Genomic DNA, 19,201 nt, shown 5'->3' with positions numbered 1-19,201 from the left:
CGCAAAGGCTATCATGTACATGGCGCTATTTGAAGGGTTAGCGTCGAATTGACAAATAATGGTTAATTTTTCGTTCCTTTCATTATTTCCCATTCGTTCATGAAAAAGACTTGGAACTTTTATTCGCATTCTCGTTTACAATACTTTCATACGTCATTTTGAAAAACGACACTTCCCTTTTACACGGTTCCCCTGCTGCAGTGTAGTTGTGTTCGTGTCAATTTCGCCCGTCTTTCACGCACACTCTTTTTGCTCGTTTGCCGGCTCCAAGCAGGGCTGCTAATTTATTTGCTGTTGCATTTCGTGCAGAAGAAGAAAAACATGAATCTTGTTTTCCTTGAGCTGAATGAAATACTTTCATGAATTTAAAATGCTATTTCAACTTCAGGCCAAATCATACTAAGCAAAACAATGCAAATGGGCCGATGTGTCAGTGAATGTTTACATACTATGAATGATGTTGACGCATACGACGCATAGTTTATTTTTCTGCAAATCTGCCAACACTGGCCAAAACGAACACATGGCTGGCAGGAATGTAAACGCTGGCACTTTGCGCAAAGACGGCTCGAGAACTGTCACTTTTTGCGGTTCTCTTCGTGCATTCGTTTTGCTGATGAAATGTGCATGGTGGATTTGGCCAGCCATCGTAATCTGGAATTTACCCGGTAAATATTACGCGTCGAGTGTTTGCTGCCGGTGAATCAGTTTGCGGCCCGTCCCGTTAACCAGCTGGAAGTGGAATTCGTGAGTTTAGTTTGGCGCAGTTCAGTGGGTGAGTGAGTGCGACGATGGAAAACATTACGGCGGAGGATTTGCACCGGCTGCCGGAGACCATCAACTTTCCGGCGGAAGAGGAAAAGGTCCTCAAGTACTGGAAGGACGAGAAGGTGTTCGAGGCGTGCCTGAAGCAGTCCAAGGGGAAGCCGAGGTGAGTTTTGGATTGTTTTTTGAGGGACAACATTTTGGGGCGGATGAGTTTCGAGTTATTTCATCCGGATTCAGAATGGCTACTAGTTTCAGGATCGATTCTTTTGTTAAAAGTTGAAGTATTGTTCCTAGATATCTATTATTTTGATTATTTCCTTTGTTTTAGTTCACAGCAAATTGAATCATTTGCTCTTAATTGCAACAAATTGTATTGAAAAATAAATAGTTAAATAAAACAAGGCATAAAAAACTGCATTTGGCTTAAAATTTTTAATGTTTTAGGTCAAACACACAACCAATGGGTGCTGAAAAGCCAGGACTAGTATCGAAAAGTAACATTTTTCAATATTTTTTTTTTTGTTTTGAACGGTGAATTTACTTAACACAATGACATAAAATTTCATTCAAAAAGCGTTTTTCGGAATTGTCAAAAATGTTGTAAGCAACTCGTTGCAAAACTTGTTTTTTTCAGCACTTGTCGTATCTATCCAACTCGGTAAACCTTAGCGTAGATTTAGAAAGAGCCAAATTTTAACTAGTTCTGGAGCAACATTTGAAAGTGGCGGTACGACATTGCTCATACGCGCGTTTAAATGAGAATAATCGTAAGTGCAATGTCGTACCGCCCCTTTGAAATGTGCTTCATTTGTGATTCGAATAGATCAGGACTATTCAAAACATAAAAACTCGAAATTCGTAAACTTTGTATTATTTTTTAACAATCTTTTTATACTGAAATACTAAAAAATAAAATTTTAAATAACTTAAAAACTTAAAAAATAAAAACTTTTATTATCCAGCCAGCTAAAAAACTAAATTACTTTTATACTTCAAAACTAAAAATTTAAAATAAAAACTTCCCAAATTTAAGCGTCGAACAATCTGACAACAGACAAAACAAACTTAAAACTGAAAACCTTAAAAAAACCATAAAAAACTAATAATCTAAAAAACTAAAAAACAAATAAAAGCTGAAACTGAAAGAATAAAAAAAAACTTCATAAAATTTACGTAGCGAAATTTTTTTGATTTCTGAATCAAAACTTAAAAATAAAAATAAAATAAAATTCAAACTGAAAATCTATAAATCTAAAAACTAAAAAATTGAAAAAATACTAAGCAAATAATTTTTCAAAACTTTCGATAGAATCTTGCTTGCTCAAATCATATTGAGCTATTTATTACTCGATTTCAGTTTAAAATGCCTAAGTTCTGATGGCAACATTAGAGGCACGCAGGAATTAGATGCTGTTCCTCTACTACTATTTGGGATTTTCAAACTCAAAACATAAAATTAAAAAAATCTAAACTACTAAACTAGAAAGCATAAAATATTAAAAAAATAACATAAAAACTGTAAAAAAAAACTTACTTAAAAAACAAAAAAAAAATATAAAAAAAACTGAAAAAAATTAAAAACTAGAAAGCATAAAATATTAAAAAAATAACATAAAAACTTGAAAACTAAAAAAAACTTACTGTAAATACATAAAAAATGAAAAAAAACTGATTTTTTTTTTAAAATAAGGCCGTTGCAAATATTTTTTGAAGTTTATGTCCCTCGACTCTGGTCGGGGTCGAGGGGGGAGGGGGGGCAAAAAAATAAAAAAAATATAAAAATTGAAATAACAAGCCATGGTCTCAACATTTGAATGAAAAAAGTGTTTTAAAGTGCATTTTACACCTGCCCAGTTGTTTTGCAATCATTAGTTTTCAAAATATCCAAGTATTGAAGAGATTTTTTTTCGCCGATTTTTTTTTCGGTGCTGTACATTGGAATTCCACAAAAATTGAAAATATTTTTGATCGATCCCAGACATGCTAAATATGATTTTAAACGCAGGAAAATGCATTTCTAATTGTTTTCAGTTGGTTAGACTTCTATTTCCTTTAAAATTTTGAAGTTTTTTGAAAAAATATTTTTTTGCCCCCTGATTTTTCGAACCGATTTTGAAGGGGGGGCGACATAAACTTTGAAAAATATTTGCAACGGCCTAAACTGAAAAAAATAAAAAAAATAACTAAAAAAACATATAAAACATGAAAAACTTGAAAAACTTGAAAAACTTGAAAAACTTGAAAAACTTGAAAAACTTGAAAAACTTAAAAAACTTGAAAAACTTGAAAAATTTGAAAAACTTGAGAAACTTGAAAAACTTGAAAAACTTGAAAAACTTGAAAAACTTGAAAAACTTGAAAAACTTGAAAAACTTGAAAAACTTGAAAAACTTGAAAAACTTGAAAAACTTGAAAAACTTGAAAAACTTGAAAAACTTGAAAAACTTGAAAAACTTGAAAAACTTGAAAAACTTGAAAAACTTGAAAAACTTGAAAAACTTGAAAAACTCGAAAAACTTGAAAAACTTGAAAAACTTGAAAAACTTGAAAAACTTGAAAAACTTGAAAAACTTGAAAAACTTGAAAAACTTGAAAAACTCGAAAAACTTGAAAAACTTGAAAAACTTGAAAAACTTGAAAAACTTGAAAAAAAATGAAAACTTGAAAAACTTGAAAAACTTGAAAAACTTGAAAAACTTGAAAAACTTGAAAAACTTGAAAAACTTGAAAAACTTGAAAAACTTGAAAAACTTGAAAAACTTGAAAAACTTGAAAAACTTGAAAAACTTGAAAAACTTTAAAGACCTTGAAAAACTTGATAATCTTGAAAAATTTGAAATCTTGAAAACTTGAAAAAACTTGAAAAACTTGAAAAACTTGAAAAACTTGAAAAACTTGAAAAACTTGAAAAACTTGAAAAACTTGAAAAACTTGAAAAACTTGAATAACTTGAAAAACTTGAAAAACTTGAAAAACCTTAAAGACCTTGAAAAACTTGATAATCTTGAAAAATTTGAAATCTTGAAAACTTGAAAAAACTTGAAAAACTTGAAAAACTTGAAAAACTTGAAAAACTTGAAAAACTTGAAAAACTTGAAGAACTTGAAAAACTTGAAAAACTCGAAAAACTTGAAAAACTTGAAAAACTTGAAAAACTTGAAAAACTTGAAAAACTTGAAAAACTTGAAAAACTTGAAAAACTTGAAAAACTTGAAAAACTTGAAAAACTTGAAAAGCTTGAAAAACTTGAAAAACTTGAAAAACTTGAAAAACTTGCAAAACTTGAAAAACTTGAAAAACTTGAAAAACATGAAAAATTTAAAAAGCTTGAAGAACTTGAAAAACTTGAAAAACTTAAAAAACTTGAAAAACTTGAAAAACTTAAAAAACTTGAAAAACTTGAAAAACTTGAAAAACTTGCAAAACTTGAAAAACTTGAAAAACTTGAAAAACTTGAAAAACTTATAAAACTTGAAAAACTTGAAAAACTTGAAAAACTTGAAAAACTTGAAATGCTTGAAAAACTTGAAAAACTTGATAACCTTGAAAAATTTGAAAAAAATGATAAACTTGAAAAGCTTTTAAAACATAAAAAAACTTAAAAAACTTCATAGACTTGAAAAACTTGAAAAACATGAAAAACTTGAAAAACTTGAAAAATTTGAAAAACTTGAAAAACTTGAAAAACTTGAAAAATTTGAAAAACTTGAAAAACTTGAAAAACTTGAAAAACTTGAAAAACTTGAAAAACTTGAAAAACTTGAAAAACTTGAAAAACTTGAAAAACTTGAAAAACTTGAAAAACTTGAAAAACTTGAAAAACTTGAAAAACTTGAAAAACTTGAAAAACTTGAAAAACTTGAAAAACTCGAAAAACTTGAAAAACTTGAAAAACTTGAAAAACTTGAAAAACTTGAAAAACTTGAAAAACTTGAAAAACTCGAAAAACTTGAAAAACTTGAAAAACTTGAAAAACTTGAAAAAAAATGAAAACTTGAAAAACTTGAAAAACTTGAAAAACTTGAAAAACTTGAAAAACTTGAAAAACTTGAAAAACTTGAAAAACTTGAAAAACTTGAAAAACTTGAAAAACTTGAAAAACTTGAAAAACTTTAAAGACCTTGAAAAACTTGATAATCTTGAAAAATTTGAAATCTTGAAAACTTGAAAAAACTTGAAAAACTTGAAAAACTTGAAAAACTTGAAAAACTTGAAAAACTTGAAAAACTTGAAAAACTTGAAAAACTTGAATAACTTGAAAAACTTGAAAAACTTGAAAAACTTGAAAAACCTTAAAGACCTTGAAAAACTTGATAATCTTGAAAAATTTGAAATCTTGAAAACTTGAAAAAACTTGAAAAACTTGAAAAACTTGAAAAACTTGAAAAACTTGAAAAACTTGAAGAACTTGAAAAACTTGAAAAACTCGAAAAACTTGAAAAACTTGAAAAACTTGAAAAACTTGAAAAACTTGAAAAACTTGAAAAACTTGAAAAACTTGAAAAACTTGAAAAACTTGAAAAGCTTGAAAAACTTGAAAAACTTGAAAAACTTGAAAAACTTGCAAAACTTGAAAAACTTGAAAAACTTGAAAAACATGAAAAATTTAAAAAGCTTGAAGAACTTGAAAAACTTGAAAAACTTAAAAAACTTGAAAAACTTGAAAAACTTGAAAAACTTGCAAAACTTGAAAAACTTGAAAAACTTGGAAAACTTGAAAAACTTGAAAAACTTATAAAACTTGAAAAACTTGAAAAACTTGAAAAACTTGAAAAACTTGAAATGCTTGAAAAACTTGAAAAACTTGATAACCTTGAAAAATTTGAAAAAAATGATAAACTTGAAAAGCTTTTAAAACATAAAAAAACTTAAAAAACTTCATAGACTTGAAAAACTTGAAAAACATGAAAAACTTGAAAAACTTGAAAAATTTGAAAAACTTGAAAAACTTGAAAAACTTGAAAAACTTGAAAAATTTGAAAAACTTGAAAAACTTGAAAAACTTGAAAAACTTGAAAAACTTGAAAAACTTGAATTGCTTGAAAAACTTGAAAAACTTGAAAAACTTAAAAAACTTGAAAAATTAATTTTTTTTCAAGATTTTAAACTTGAAAAATAAAAAAAAAAACTAAAAAACTTTTAAAAAACTTAAAAAATTAAACTGAAATACTAAAAAAGCAAAAAACTTAAAAAAAATCCACTAAAAACATTAACACCACCAGAAACGGTGGTGTAGGGGCTAAACGTGGTTGCCTCTTACCCAGTCGGGCTGGGTTCGATCTCAGACGGTCCCGGTGGCATTGTTCGCGACGAGCTTTGTTTGATCACGCCTTCCGTCGGACGGGGAAGTAAATGTTGGCCCCGGTCTAATCTTAGAGGTTAGGTCGACTCACAACCCAAAGGTCGTCAGTTCGAACCCCGGGGTGGATGGAAGCGAAGGTGTTAAAAAGAGGTTTGCAATTGCCTCAACAATCAAGCCTTCGGACAGTTAGTTTCAAGTACGAATCTCGCAATCGAGAGAACGTAACAAATAATCACTTGATTAACGTGTGAAACTCTCCCTTCTTCCCCTCCCAGGTACACCTTCTACGATGGTCCGCCGTTCGCGACCGGGCTGCCCCACTACGGCCACATCCTGGCCGGGACGGTCAAGGACATTGTGACGCGGTACGCCCACCAGCAGGGTTACCACGTGGAGCGCCGCTTCGGCTGGGACTGCCACGGGCTGCCGGTCGAGTACGAGATCGACAAGACGCTGAACATCCGCGGGCCGGAGGACGTCGCCCGGATGGGCATCAAGGCGTACAATGGGGAGTGCCGGAAGATTGTGATGCGGTACGCGAACGAGTGGGAGGAGATCATTGGGCGGATGGGACGGTGGATCGACTTTAAGAACGACTACAAGACGCTGTATCCGTGGTACATGGAGTCGATCTGGTGGGTGTTTAAGCAGCTGTACGTGAAGGGGTTGGTTTATCAGGGGGTAAAGGTGATGCCGTACTCGACGGCGTGTACGACGGCGCTGAGTAACTTTGAATCGGGGCAGAACTATAAGGAGGTGACGGATCCGGCGGTTTTTGTTTCGTTTCCGATTGTGGGGGATAAGGACGGGGCGGCGTTGGTTGGGTGGACGACGACGCCGTGGACGCTGCCGTCGAATATGGCGTGCTGCGTGCATCCGGATCTTGGGTACGCCAAGGTGAAGGAGCTGAAGACGGGGAAGGTGTACGTGATGATGGAGTGCCGCATTGAGTCGATGCTGAAGGGGCCGGAGAATTACGAGATTTTGGAGCGGTTTGCGGGAAGCAAGTTGGCTGGGGTTAAGTATGAGCCGCTGTTTGATTACTTCCGCAAGTATGAGCAGGTCGCGTTCCGGGTGTTGGTTGATGGGTACGTTACGGAGGATTCCGGTACGGGAGTGGTTCACCAGGCGCCGTACTTTGGAGAGGACGATTACCGCGTTTGTTTGGCGAATGGCGTTATTACGCGGGATCAGGAGATTGTTTGCCCGGTTGATCCGAGCGGCAAGTTTGTCGATCCGGTGAGCGATTTCCAGGGCCAGTACGTCAAGGATGCCGACAAGAACATCATCAAGATGTTGAAGGAGAAGGGTCGGCTGGTGCTGGTGAGCCAGGTGAAGCACAACTATCCGTTCTGCTGGCGGTCGGATACGCCGTTGATTTACCGTGCCGTTCCGTCGTGGTTCGTGCGGGTCGAGCACATGACCAAGCAGCTGCTGGCGTGCAGTTCGCAGACGTACTGGGTTCCGGAGTACGTCAAGGAGAAGCGGTTCGGAAATTGGCTTCGCGACGCCCGCGATTGGGCCATCAGCCGTAACCGGTACTGGGGAACTCCGATTCCGCTGTGGATGTCCGCCGACGGCCAGGAGCTGGTCTGCATCGGCAGCATCGAGGAGCTCGAGCGGCTGTCCGGCGTCAAGGTGGAAGACCTGCACCGCGAAAGCATCGACCACATCGAAATTCCGTCGGCCGTGCCGGGAAATCCCCCGTTGAAGCGCATTTCCGAGGTGTTTGACTGCTGGTTCGAGTCCGGCTCGATGCCGTTCGCCCAGAATCACTACCCGTTCGAGAACGCCGCCGACTTCCTGACCAACAACTTCCCGGCGGACTTTATCGCCGAGGGCATCGATCAGACGCGCGGTTGGTTCTACACGCTGCTCGTCATCTCGACGGCCCTGTTCAACAAGCCCCCGTTCAAGAACCTGAACTGCACCGGACTGGTGCTGGCCGCCGACGGGCAGAAGATGAGCAAGCGCAAGAAAAACTACCCGGACCCGATGGAGGTGGTGCACAAGTACGGGGCGGACGCGCTGCGGCTGTACCTCATCAATTCGCCGGTTGTGCGCGCGGAGAATTTGCGGTGAGTTGGATATCTTGAGCGTTTCTTTAGGGCATCTGCAGCGCCGGGGTGCAAAATTGCACTCGGCTTATGAATACCGAGAGCAAAATCAATAATTATGCGTCGATTCATGCCTAGAAATGCTAAAAGTTTATAAAACTTTTTAATCCTATTGAAAATTCAAAAGAATTTCATTTTTCGAAAAAGGCCGGAGTTCAACAATGTGCTACCTGATTTGATTCCTACCAAATTTGCTCCCGAGTTTGCCCATCGAGTCTCACACCGCGCGTAGCAAAGCATTTTCTGATACCCGACAAGTACCGTCAAGCCGGGAGCAAAGTTTTGAATGCGTGTTTCGGAGATTTTTGGATGTCTGCTCTGGTTAGTGAACAAAATTCAAAAAAATTAAAAATTCAAAAAAATTTAAATTTCAAATAGGAATTCAAAAATTTAAAAATCTAAAATTTAAAAATTCAAAAATTGTTTAGTAAGTTTTTTTTCTTAATTTTTCTTACTCTTGGCAACACCTTTATTTACAAGCAATAACTGTTCCAAAATGGATTATGATGTAGCACACAGCTGAAAGGAACTCCAAAACTCTGTTTTGTACCTGAAAAGAACTTATTGTATCTGATTATTCACCAATAAAACCGAATTTGAATTTGAAAAAATTCAAAAATTCAGAAATTCATAAATTCAAAAATTCAGAAATCCAAAAATCCAAAAAAAAAAATTGAAAAAAAAAATTAATAAAATTTTTAAAAGTTTTAATGGAAATTCAAAAATTTAGTAATTCAAAATGTAAAAAATTCAAAAAAACTAAACTTAAAAAAAATCATAAATTAAAAAAAAATTAAAAAAAATTCAAAAAATTTAAAATTTAAAAGTTCAGAAATTCAAAAAAATTATAATTTAAAATGAAAATTCAAAAATTCAGTAATTCAAAATGTTAAAAAATCAAAAATTAAGAAATAGAAAAATCCAGAAATTCAAAAATTAAAAATTCAGAAATTGAAAAATTTAAAAAATTTAAAAACTTAGAAATTTTAAAATTCAGTAAGGCCGTTGCAAATATTTTTTAAAGTTTATGTCGCCCCCCTCCCCCCTCCACCCCCCTTTAAAATCGGCCCGAAAAATCAGGGGGCAAAAAAATATTTTTTTTCCAAAAACTTCAAAATTTAAATAAAAATATAGGTGTAATCGACTGAAAACAATTTAAAATGCATTTTCCTGGGTTTAAAATCATATTAAGCATGTTTGGGATCAAATGAAAATATTTTGAATTTTTGTGAAATTCCGATGTACAGTACCGCGAAAAAATTTTTTTCGGACAAAAAGAAAATTTCGTTAGTACATATATAGATATTTTGGAAACTAATAATTGCAAAACATTTGGGCAGGTGTATAATGCATTTGAAAAACTTTTTCCATTGAAATGTTGAAATTAAGGCTTGTCAAAAATTCAGTTATTCAAAATGTCTAAAATCAAAAATCTTAAATTAAAAATTAAAAAATTCAGAAATTCATGAATTCAAAAATTAAAAATTCAGAAATCCTAAAATTTAAAAACCAAGAAATTAAAAAAAATAAAATTCAGAAATTTTAAATTTTTTAATAAAAATTTAAAAAAAAATTATGAAAATTCAAAAAATCTAAAATTTAATAATTCAAAATGACAAAAATTCAGAAATTTTCAAATTTAAAATAAAAATTCAAAAAATTTGTAATTCAAAATGTAAAAAATTCAAAAATAAAAAATTTAAAAATTCATAAATTGAAAAATTCTAAAATTTTAAAAATTCAAAAAATTAAAAAAAATAAAATTCAGAAATTCTAAAATTTAAAAATTTGAAATGAAAATTCAAAAATTCAGCAGTTCAAAATGTCAACAAATCAAAAATTTAGAAATTCAGAAATTCAAAAATTCAGAAATCCAAAAATTCCAAAATCTAAAGATTTAAAAATAAAAAAATCAGAAATTTAAAAATTTAAAATAAAAATTCAAAAATTCAGTAATTGGAAATGTCAAAAATTCATAAAATCGAAAATTTAAAAAATTTAAAGATTTAAATTTTAGAAATCCAAAAATTAAAAAAATCAAAAAATTCACAAATATGAAACTTCAAAATAAAAAAAAATCAAACTTCTGAAACTCTTAGATTTTAAAATGATAGATTTTCAATCTGTTTAAATTTGATGAAAATTTATTTTTAATGCTGTCTTTTTTTATTTTGGATTTATTGTTTTTATTTTTAAAAATCTATTTTTTTTTTGTTTTTTATTTAATTTATCGATTTATAGACTTCTACTGCCCCTGATCGCATATATGTCCCATATTTTTTTGAGTTATTGATGCAGTTTGGTTCGAAATTGTGTGCTCTTTCAAAAGAGCCTATAACATCCAGTACTTTGTTCTAGAAATCAAGAGAAAATCCAGTTTTTTCGTGAAAACTTAACACGTAGCCTTATGTGTGGGACAAACTTCAAATGCGTTTTTCTCAGCTTGTTGTTTTTGCATATGGGACATTTATGCGAACATGGGCAGTCTAGGTCCTATAAAAAAATGTAATTATTTAATTTTTTTAAAGTTTTTTTTTATTTTTTTATAATTTTAGAGTAAATTCTCAAAACAACCTATGAGTCATAAGTTTCCAATGCATATAGGACCTTTTGATAATTTATCTAGATTTCTTAATTTCTTATTCTTTTTAATTTTTTTTGAAATGTTGTTATTATTGTAATTTTGTTATTTTTTTTAAATTTTGTGATTATTTTAGTTTTTAATTTTTTTTAATCATTTTAATTGTTTTGAAAATGTGTTATTTAATTTATTTTTTTAATTTTTAAATCTTATGGATTTTTAAAATAAAAAAAATATATTTTTTTAAATTTTTTTTAATTTTATTTTTTTAAAATTTTATTTTTTTAAATTTTAATTTCAATTTTTTTTATTTAGATTTTTTTTCCGTGCTTGATTCGATTTTTCGTGCCAGAGTGGAAAAGTGCTGAGTCATCGTCTAAAAATAGACGGCGTCCTATCTCGCCCAGCAAAATGAAGTCGATAAAGTAGTCGGTTTCGATGAGAAAAATTGGAAAACGTGGTCTAAAAATAGCGACGCCATCCCCCTATTTAATGCGGTAGCAAACAGGCTGAATTCCGGGTAGCAAAGTGAAATCTCGAAGAACTGAGAGCAAATCCAGAATTTTTTTGATTAGGTTCTATAAACATATGAAACACAATAGTTTATTGCTTCGATGTTTGCCACCAGCGCTGGAGATGCACTTAGAAGTCGTTGCTAATAATGATGTCTCGTTCTGTTTCAGCTTCAAGGAGGACGGCGTCAAGGACATCATCAAGGACGTGTTTCTGCCGTGGTTCAACGCGTTCCGCTTCCTGCTGCAGAACATTGATCGGTTCGAGAAGGAGGACAAGGTTGTTTATCGGTACGACGCGGCTCGTCACGCCAGCAAGCGCTCGACGAACGTGATGGACGTGTGGATAACGTCGTTCAAGGAGTCGCTGCTGGAGTTTGTGGCGAAGGAGATGAAGGCGTACCATTTGTACACGGTGGTGCCGCGGTTGACCAAGTTCATCGATCAGCTGACCAACTGGTACGTGCGCATGAACCGGAAGCGCATCAAGGGCGAGTTTGGCGTGGAGGATTGCTACCACGCGCTGGACACGCTGTACGACGTGCTGATGGCGATGGTGCAGATGATGGCGCCGTTTACGCCGTACTTGACGGAGTTTATGTTCCAGCGGTTGCGTCTGTTGAACGTGGAGAAGATCGAGGGAAGTGTGCACTTCCAGATGATGCCTACTTCAAATAGGAAGTACATCAATCTGCCGATCGAGCGTGCCGTTTCTCGGATGCAGGCCGTCGTCGAGTTGGGCCGCGTCATGCGCGATCGTAGAACCGTCCCCATCAAGTACCCGTTGACGGAGGTCATCGTCATCCACCAGAGCAAGGAATACCTCGACGACATCAAGTCCCTCGAGAACTTTATCCTCGGCGAGCTGAACGTGCGCAGCATCACACTCAGCTCGGACAAGCAAAAGTACGGCGTCAAGCTGCGGGCCGAACCGGACCACAAAGTCCTCGGAATGCGCCTCAAGAACGACTTCAAGCAGGTCATCCAAGCGGTAAAAGCCCTCACCGACGCCCAAATCGCCGAACAGCTCAAGGCGGGCTTCTTCACCGTGCTCGGCCATCGCATCGAGCTGAACGAACTTCGCCTCATCTACCAGTTTGACGAGCAACAGGCCGGCGGCCAAAACTACGAAGCGCACAGCGACAACGACGTGCTCGTCCTGCTCGACATGACCCCCAACGAGGAACTCATGAAGGAGGGCGTCGCCCGCGAAATCATCAACCGCATCCAAAAGCTCAAAAAGAAGGCCAAACTCATCCCAACCGACCCCGTTCTCATCTACTACACCGTCAGCAAGCCCGGTGAGATCAAGAGCGTCGCCGAAAGCCACCAGGAGTTCATCGTCAACACCGTCAAGTCCCCCTTCTTACCGTACAGCCCCGAAGCGGCCGCCAAGCGCGTCCTCATCGAAGAATCCCAAGAGCTCAAAGGCATCCAACTGAACCTCGTAATCTGCACCCCCGAAGACCGCCCCATCCCCGCCTCCCCCTGGATCAACCTCGTCCTAGACGACAAAATCACCCCGCGCTACCAGCAAACCCCCTCCCGCTCCGCCACCATCCTCCTCACCTCCCCCTCAAACCAACAGCTCACCCTCGAACGTCTGCACCAGGAAATCCACACCCTGTTCGGCCTCAACGACCAAACCTACAACATCCTAACCGACGACGGAAAACCCCTGACCACCATAAACGCCGCCGCCCTCAACCAGCGAACCCTGTTCATCACCCGTGGAACGACCCTGCCGCCAACTCCCGGAGGGTGGAAGCCACCGAAGGCGCCGCTCAGCGCGTTCCGCAACGTCGAGTACCGGGGAGCGAAAACGACGCTGCTCGAGGAGAACCCCGTCGGAGTGAAGCTGGACGTGGCCCGCGTCGTGCAGAGCGTGCTGCCCGACATTAAGAACTTGAAGTTGAAGTGAAAAAAGTGCGTTACGTTTTTTTAATTGTGCATGGCGATGAATTTGATTCAGTACACATAACAGTGAACTTTTGTGCTTTGTTGAAATAAAATTTCTAGCTTTAGTCCCTGTCCTTGTGTGAAGCAAGAAATAACAATGGCGTGTTTTATTTTTATCCGGAAATTTCTATTCAATCCATCTTTAAAAACTCCCAATTTATCTGTAGTCTTGCAATTTCAAATAAAATTACAATGATTGCAAATAGGCAATCGAAACCTGGGCTGCATCAGAAACTCTGATGCTGCCACAGTAGCCTATCTGCAGGCGCAATTCAGCGATGTGTGGCAGTTCCACAGTTGACAACATTTTATCACAGTTGATTGCTTACTTTTCTTTCTCCTTCATTTTATTTTTAAAATGCAGGCAAAAGGAAACTCGACAGTCAAAGGGGTGACATTGGGCCAAAGTGGTTTTTGAAAGTTGTTAGAAGCAAGAGAAAACAGCTAAAATTGTTTAATGGTATTGTCAATGTTCCCTAAATAGTCCCAGATCAATGCTTATTTTAAATATATTTGCTAATAGTTGGCAAACATTTCTGCAACAATTCCCGATTTTGCAACTCCCATATTAATTTTATATGTTTGGTCTCGTAATACTTTTAAAACATAAATCAATTAATTATTACTCAAAATATAATTATTTGTAGTGCAAATAATATATTTTATCATAAATCAATTAATTTTTTTAAAGGTACAAAAAACATCTATTTCGTTCATTACGTGATTTATGAATATTCCCTTAAACCACACACATAATGAAAGGTTAATATGCCAAAAACGGGATGGCACTGTAATGCTTATTAAGGTTCATCCATAAACCACAAACAGTAAAAATTTGTAACACCATGTCATTGAGGGCTATTAGGTTTATGTACAACCCTTAGGTTAAAAAAGTTTCCGGTAAAACTAAACGTAAATATGATAAAATGAATCAAAATTTTTAAAAATATCTGGTGATAATTACAAAAACTTGATTAATTCTTCCTTAAGGAGTTACATACATGTGAATCGGCAAAAATGCACAAATTTAAACTTTTTTTTTTAAATCGGTTTTCAGGGTATTGAAATATACATTTTCATCTGTTAACAAAATAAATTTAAAGACATTTGGTTGCATCGTTGCTGAGATACATATACCTAGCTATATAAAGTAAGAATTTTAAAAAAAAAACGGGTGCCACGGTATCTCAACACTGCTTTGAACAAATCGGCTCAAAATTTTGGTGAAGACTCGTTAAACCAGTCCTGTGTGCATGACGAAGGCTGATTTTCAAAAAAACTTAATTTAATGAAAAAGATAAAAATATTTTTACGTTTTTCATATGGGTCATTCCAGCTGAAGCGGAACAGCATTTGAAAATTACCCTCTCCGATCCTGCTCAAATTTTACAGGGCTGTTGATACTATCGAAACATGCAAGAATCCCGAATTTCATCCAAATCGGACCACCCCCTCCATTTTTGTACCTCCCCAAAAAAACGACTTTTTGGCGATTTTTGAGCGAAACCCCTATCTTCAAACGACGATAACTCAGGAACCACATATCTTAGAAGGTTGGTCTTAGACTCAATTTTGAAGGAAATTGGACGTAGAATCCATTTCCGAGATCAAAATTTTGAATAATTTATTTTTTCTACCTGTATTGCCCAATTGAAAACTTTAAACGGCCGTATCTCAAAACACCCCATCTTATTTTTTTTATTTGACCTCACCATCGTGTTCCCCGGCCAATTTTACATCGACTTATCGACAGAAAGGAATATGTTTCGTTCCAGAGATATCGAATTTTAAAGTTTTGAGAATTTGAGATTACCTACCTACATTAGCTTCATTCGCCGCATCTGCTAGAAGCACTCATGAGCGCTGTTCAATAACTGCTACCTGATAATTTATTGGAATAAGATTTCATCCCAAATAATCATTAGCAAATTGGGCAAAATTAACTGTATAACACTGTATACGTATACGTTGTATTCTCGTGAAGAACGATCACGAGGAGTAGGAAAAGGATTTCTGGAAGGTATAAAACTAAAAAATGTAAGCAAATCACAAAGTTCAGCTAGTTCCCAAAATTTATTAGCGATGATTTAGACACCGTCCGAACAATAATGTTTTTTGACAAAGAACTTTGTCCTAAGGTTTCTATACGTGGTGTCAATCCAAAATTTTCGCGAAGCGAAAACGTTACGTGACGAATTCCCCTTTCGGCAAATTTCCCCTCTTTTTGGTGCACGCTGGTTGGATGAGCGAACGTTTCCCAATCAGTCAATCGAGAGACGTGAGATTGATGTATCTAAAATCACCCCCACTCCACCTCATAATTTTCGGATCGTCGACGAGCCAACAAAACTCGGCTCGGTCGGTCCCGAAAATTCATTCTATTGCTGGACGTCGACGAGAACACATCAGAAGCAGATGGCCTGGTGGCCCGGTAGCAGACGGCCTGGAGGTCCGGGAGCAGATGGCTTGGAGGCAAGGACCAGCTAAGACATGCCAGTCGCGGGAGTCGATCATTGGAACTGGCCACCACCTGGACTGGAGTGGCCGGAGGCCCCGCGGATGTTCCGATGGGGGGACATTTGCCGGACCGTAAGAGTTAGGGCAATATGGGTATCAAACTTTATGATTTTTGATACTGGACATGCAATTTGACATTTCGGCAGCAGTGGCCACAATCCAGAGTGGCCGGAGGCCCCGCGGATGTTCCGATGGGGGGACATTTGCCGGACCGTAAGAGTTAGGGCAATATGGGTATCAAACTTTATGGTTTTTGATACTGGACATGAAATTTGACATTTCGGCAGTAGTGGCCACAATCCAGAGTGGCCGGAGGCCCCGCGGATGTTCCGATGGGGGGACATTTGCCGGACCGTAAGAGTTAGGGCAATATGGGTATCAAACTTTATGATTTTTGATACTGGACATGAAATTTGACATTTCGGCAGTAGTGTCCACAATCCGGAGTGGCCGGAGGCCCCGCGGATGTTCCAAAGGGGGGACATTTGCCGGACCGTAAGAGTTAGGGCAATATGGGTATCAAACTTTATGATTTTTGATACTGGACATGCAATTTGACATTTCGGCAGCAGTGGCCACAATCCAGAGTGGCCGGAGGCCCCGCGGATGTTCCGATGGGGGGACATTTGCCGGACCGTAAGAGTTAGGGCAATATGGGTATCAAACTTTATGATTTTTGATACTGGACATGCAATTTGACATTTCGGCAGCAGTGGCCACAATCCAGAGTGGCCGGAGGCCCCGCGGATGTTCCGATGGGGGGACATTTGCCGGACCGTAAGAGTTAGGGCAATATGGGTATCAAACTTTATGATTTTTGATACTGGACATGCAATTTGACATTTCGGCAGTAGTGGCCACAATCCAGAGTGGCCGGAGGCCCCGCGGATGTTCCGATGGGGGGACATTTGCCGGACCGTAAGAGTTAGGGCAATATGGGTATCAAACTTTATGGTTTTTGATACTGGACATGAAATTTGATATTTCGGCAGTAGTGTCCACAATCCGGAGTGGCCGGAGGCCCCGCGGATGTTCCGAAGGGGGGACATTTGCCGGACCGTAAGAGTTAGGGCAATATGGGTATCAAACTTTATGATTTTTGATACTGGACATGAAATTTGACATTTCGGCAGTAGTGGCCACAATCCGAAGTTGCCGGAGGCCCCGGGGATGTTCCGATGGGGGGGACATTTGCCGAACCGTAAGAGTTGGGGCAATATGGGTATCAAACTTTATGATTTTTGATACTGGACATAAAAAGTTGCATTTGGCCATTATCTGAAGTTAAGCAGTTAAAATAAATTGCTTATTAGGCAGGAAGTAATAAATAGATTACTGCGACGCACATTTTTTTTGTGCCACTGCGAAAATCTGTTCTGGAAATTTAGAATAACTATCTCGTAATCAATTAGAGCCCTGTAAAGGGCAGTTTTAATGTCTGCTGTTCAAATTTCCTTTACTGTCGCCGATTGCTTGCAACAGCCTTGCAAAAACATTCCCGCATCTTGGTAACTTTCGAGTGGTGAAGGAAAGTCAATTGATTTCACCTCGATTTCTATTTAAGCTCCACTTGCAATTTCCGTCCCCTTAGTTCGATAGGACGTTAATTATAAGAGAATCATGGGGAAATTTGGACCGGACATTCTAATCGAAATTTCAACAATCATCTTTCAAAGTTCTTTGTCATACTGGTCATGTGTAACATAACCACCTGCACCTTTTTTTCTTCTATCATTTCGGATTCTTGGAACACAATACGGCTGCCAAATGTACCTTGACCAAAATCATCCATTGATAAAATGGAGCAACAATATAAAAATCAATTTAATATGATCCATCTTTTGAAACATAAAGCAGATTTTGGGGTTTTTGCTGAATGGCACTATTTTGCTACCGCTCATGACAAAGGCCCTAGTCATGGCCTCGGGGGTACTCTAAAACGGTTAGCAACTCGTAAAAAACGGTACATACAAAATAACCCAATAAATATTCCTTGAACAAAAAATGATTGATTAAGGTAAGATATTAGCTATTTGAAAATTGCGTGAAATTATAAAAAAAAATAATCATTTTCCACAACACCAGGTAGTAAATATTGAAAAGCGTTCCTGAGTGCTTCTAGTATATGCGGCGAATAAAGCTAATGTAGGTAATCTCAAATACTCAAAACTTTAAAATTCGATATCTCTGGAACGAAACATATTCCTTTTTGTCGATAAGTGATTCTTATGTAAAATTGGCCGGGGAACACGATGGTGAGGTCAAATAAAAAAAATAAGATGGGGTGTTTTGAGATACGGCCGTTTAAAGTTTTCAATTGCGCAATACAGGTAGAAAAAATAAATTTTTCAAAATTTTGATCTCGGAAATGGATTCTACGTCCAATTTCCTTCAAAATTGAGTCTAAGACCATCCTTCTAAGATATGTGGTTACTGAGTTATCGTCGTTTGAAGATAAGGGTTTCGCTCAAAAATCGCCAAAAAGTCGATTTTTTGGGGAGGTACAAAAATGGAGGGGGTGGTCCGATTTGGATGAAATTCGGGATTCTTGCATGTTTCGATAGTATCAACAGCACTGCCAAATTTGAGGAGGATCGGAGAGGGTAATTTTAAAATTTGCACCCATATATAAAAAATCGTTAGTATTTGATTTTTGTATTTTTTTAAAATCAAAATTTCGAAATCGGGCTTCGTCATGCACACGGGATATGTCTTGGGAGTCTTCACCCCAAATTTCAGCCAATTTGGTCCATCACATCTCAAATATCGTGGCACCCGTAAATCAACTCGGTGTTTAGAGAAAAACGTTCACAAAGTTTGACAGTTCGCTTTGCGCATGGCAAAATTGTGAACATAAATCGTCTTTTACTCAGTTTAGTCACGAAATATCTTCATGAAACTTTCGAGAGTGATTGAAATCATCTTTTAGTGGATTTAGTAAATTTTATGTAATATGTTTTTTTTTGATTTTCTACATGTATGTAACACCTTAATGGAGTTTTCCTAGAGTTCTTTGGCCCACGAGAAAAATCGACCAAATTTGAAGTAATTTGTGCTACTGAAAAATCGTACAAAATCGCTTATAAATCTAATTAATACACTGCCCATGATCGCATAAATGTCCCATATGCATTTTCATCACTTTTGAGTTATTGATGCAGTTTGGTTCAAAATCGTGTGCTCTTTCTAAAGAGCCTATAACATCCAGTACTTTGTTCTAGAAATCGGGAGGAAATCCAGTTTTTTCGTGAAAACTTAACACGTAGCCTTATGTGTGGGACAAACTTCAAATGCGTTTTTCTCAAGTTGCTGTTTTTGCATATGGGACATTTATGCGAACATGGGCAGTACAGTACTTGTTCGGTAACTGGGCCCTCGATAACTGGGCTGTAGCCTACTTAAAAAGCAGACAAACGTAAACAAAAACAAACCAAAATGAACCGAG

The 19,201-nt window shown here is 36.7% G+C and overlaps 1 protein-coding gene across 1 annotated transcript; it reads left to right on the top strand.

Annotated features, from left to right (window-relative positions):
* Positions 1-568: 568 nt before the first annotated feature.
* LOC120417045 (isoleucine--tRNA ligase, cytoplasmic) lies at positions 569-13,337 on the top strand. Its single transcript, XM_039578993.2, has 3 exons — positions 569-931; positions 6,346-8,148; positions 11,452-13,337. The coding sequence occupies exons 1-3, from the start codon at positions 792-794 to the stop codon at positions 13,199-13,201; spliced, it is 3,693 nt and encodes a 1,230-aa protein (XP_039434927.1). The 5' UTR covers positions 569-791; the 3' UTR covers positions 13,202-13,337.
* The last annotated feature ends 5,864 nt before the right edge of the window (positions 13,338-19,201 follow it).

This window comes from Culex pipiens, chromosome 3 (assembly GCF_016801865.2).
Source record: "Culex pipiens pallens isolate TS chromosome 3, TS_CPP_V2, whole genome shotgun sequence".
Lineage (NCBI taxonomy): Eukaryota > Metazoa > Arthropoda > Insecta > Diptera > Culicidae > Culex > Culex pipiens.
The sequence above is the reverse complement of the archived record's forward strand: the minus strand, read 5'-3'. Positions and strand labels throughout refer to the sequence as shown.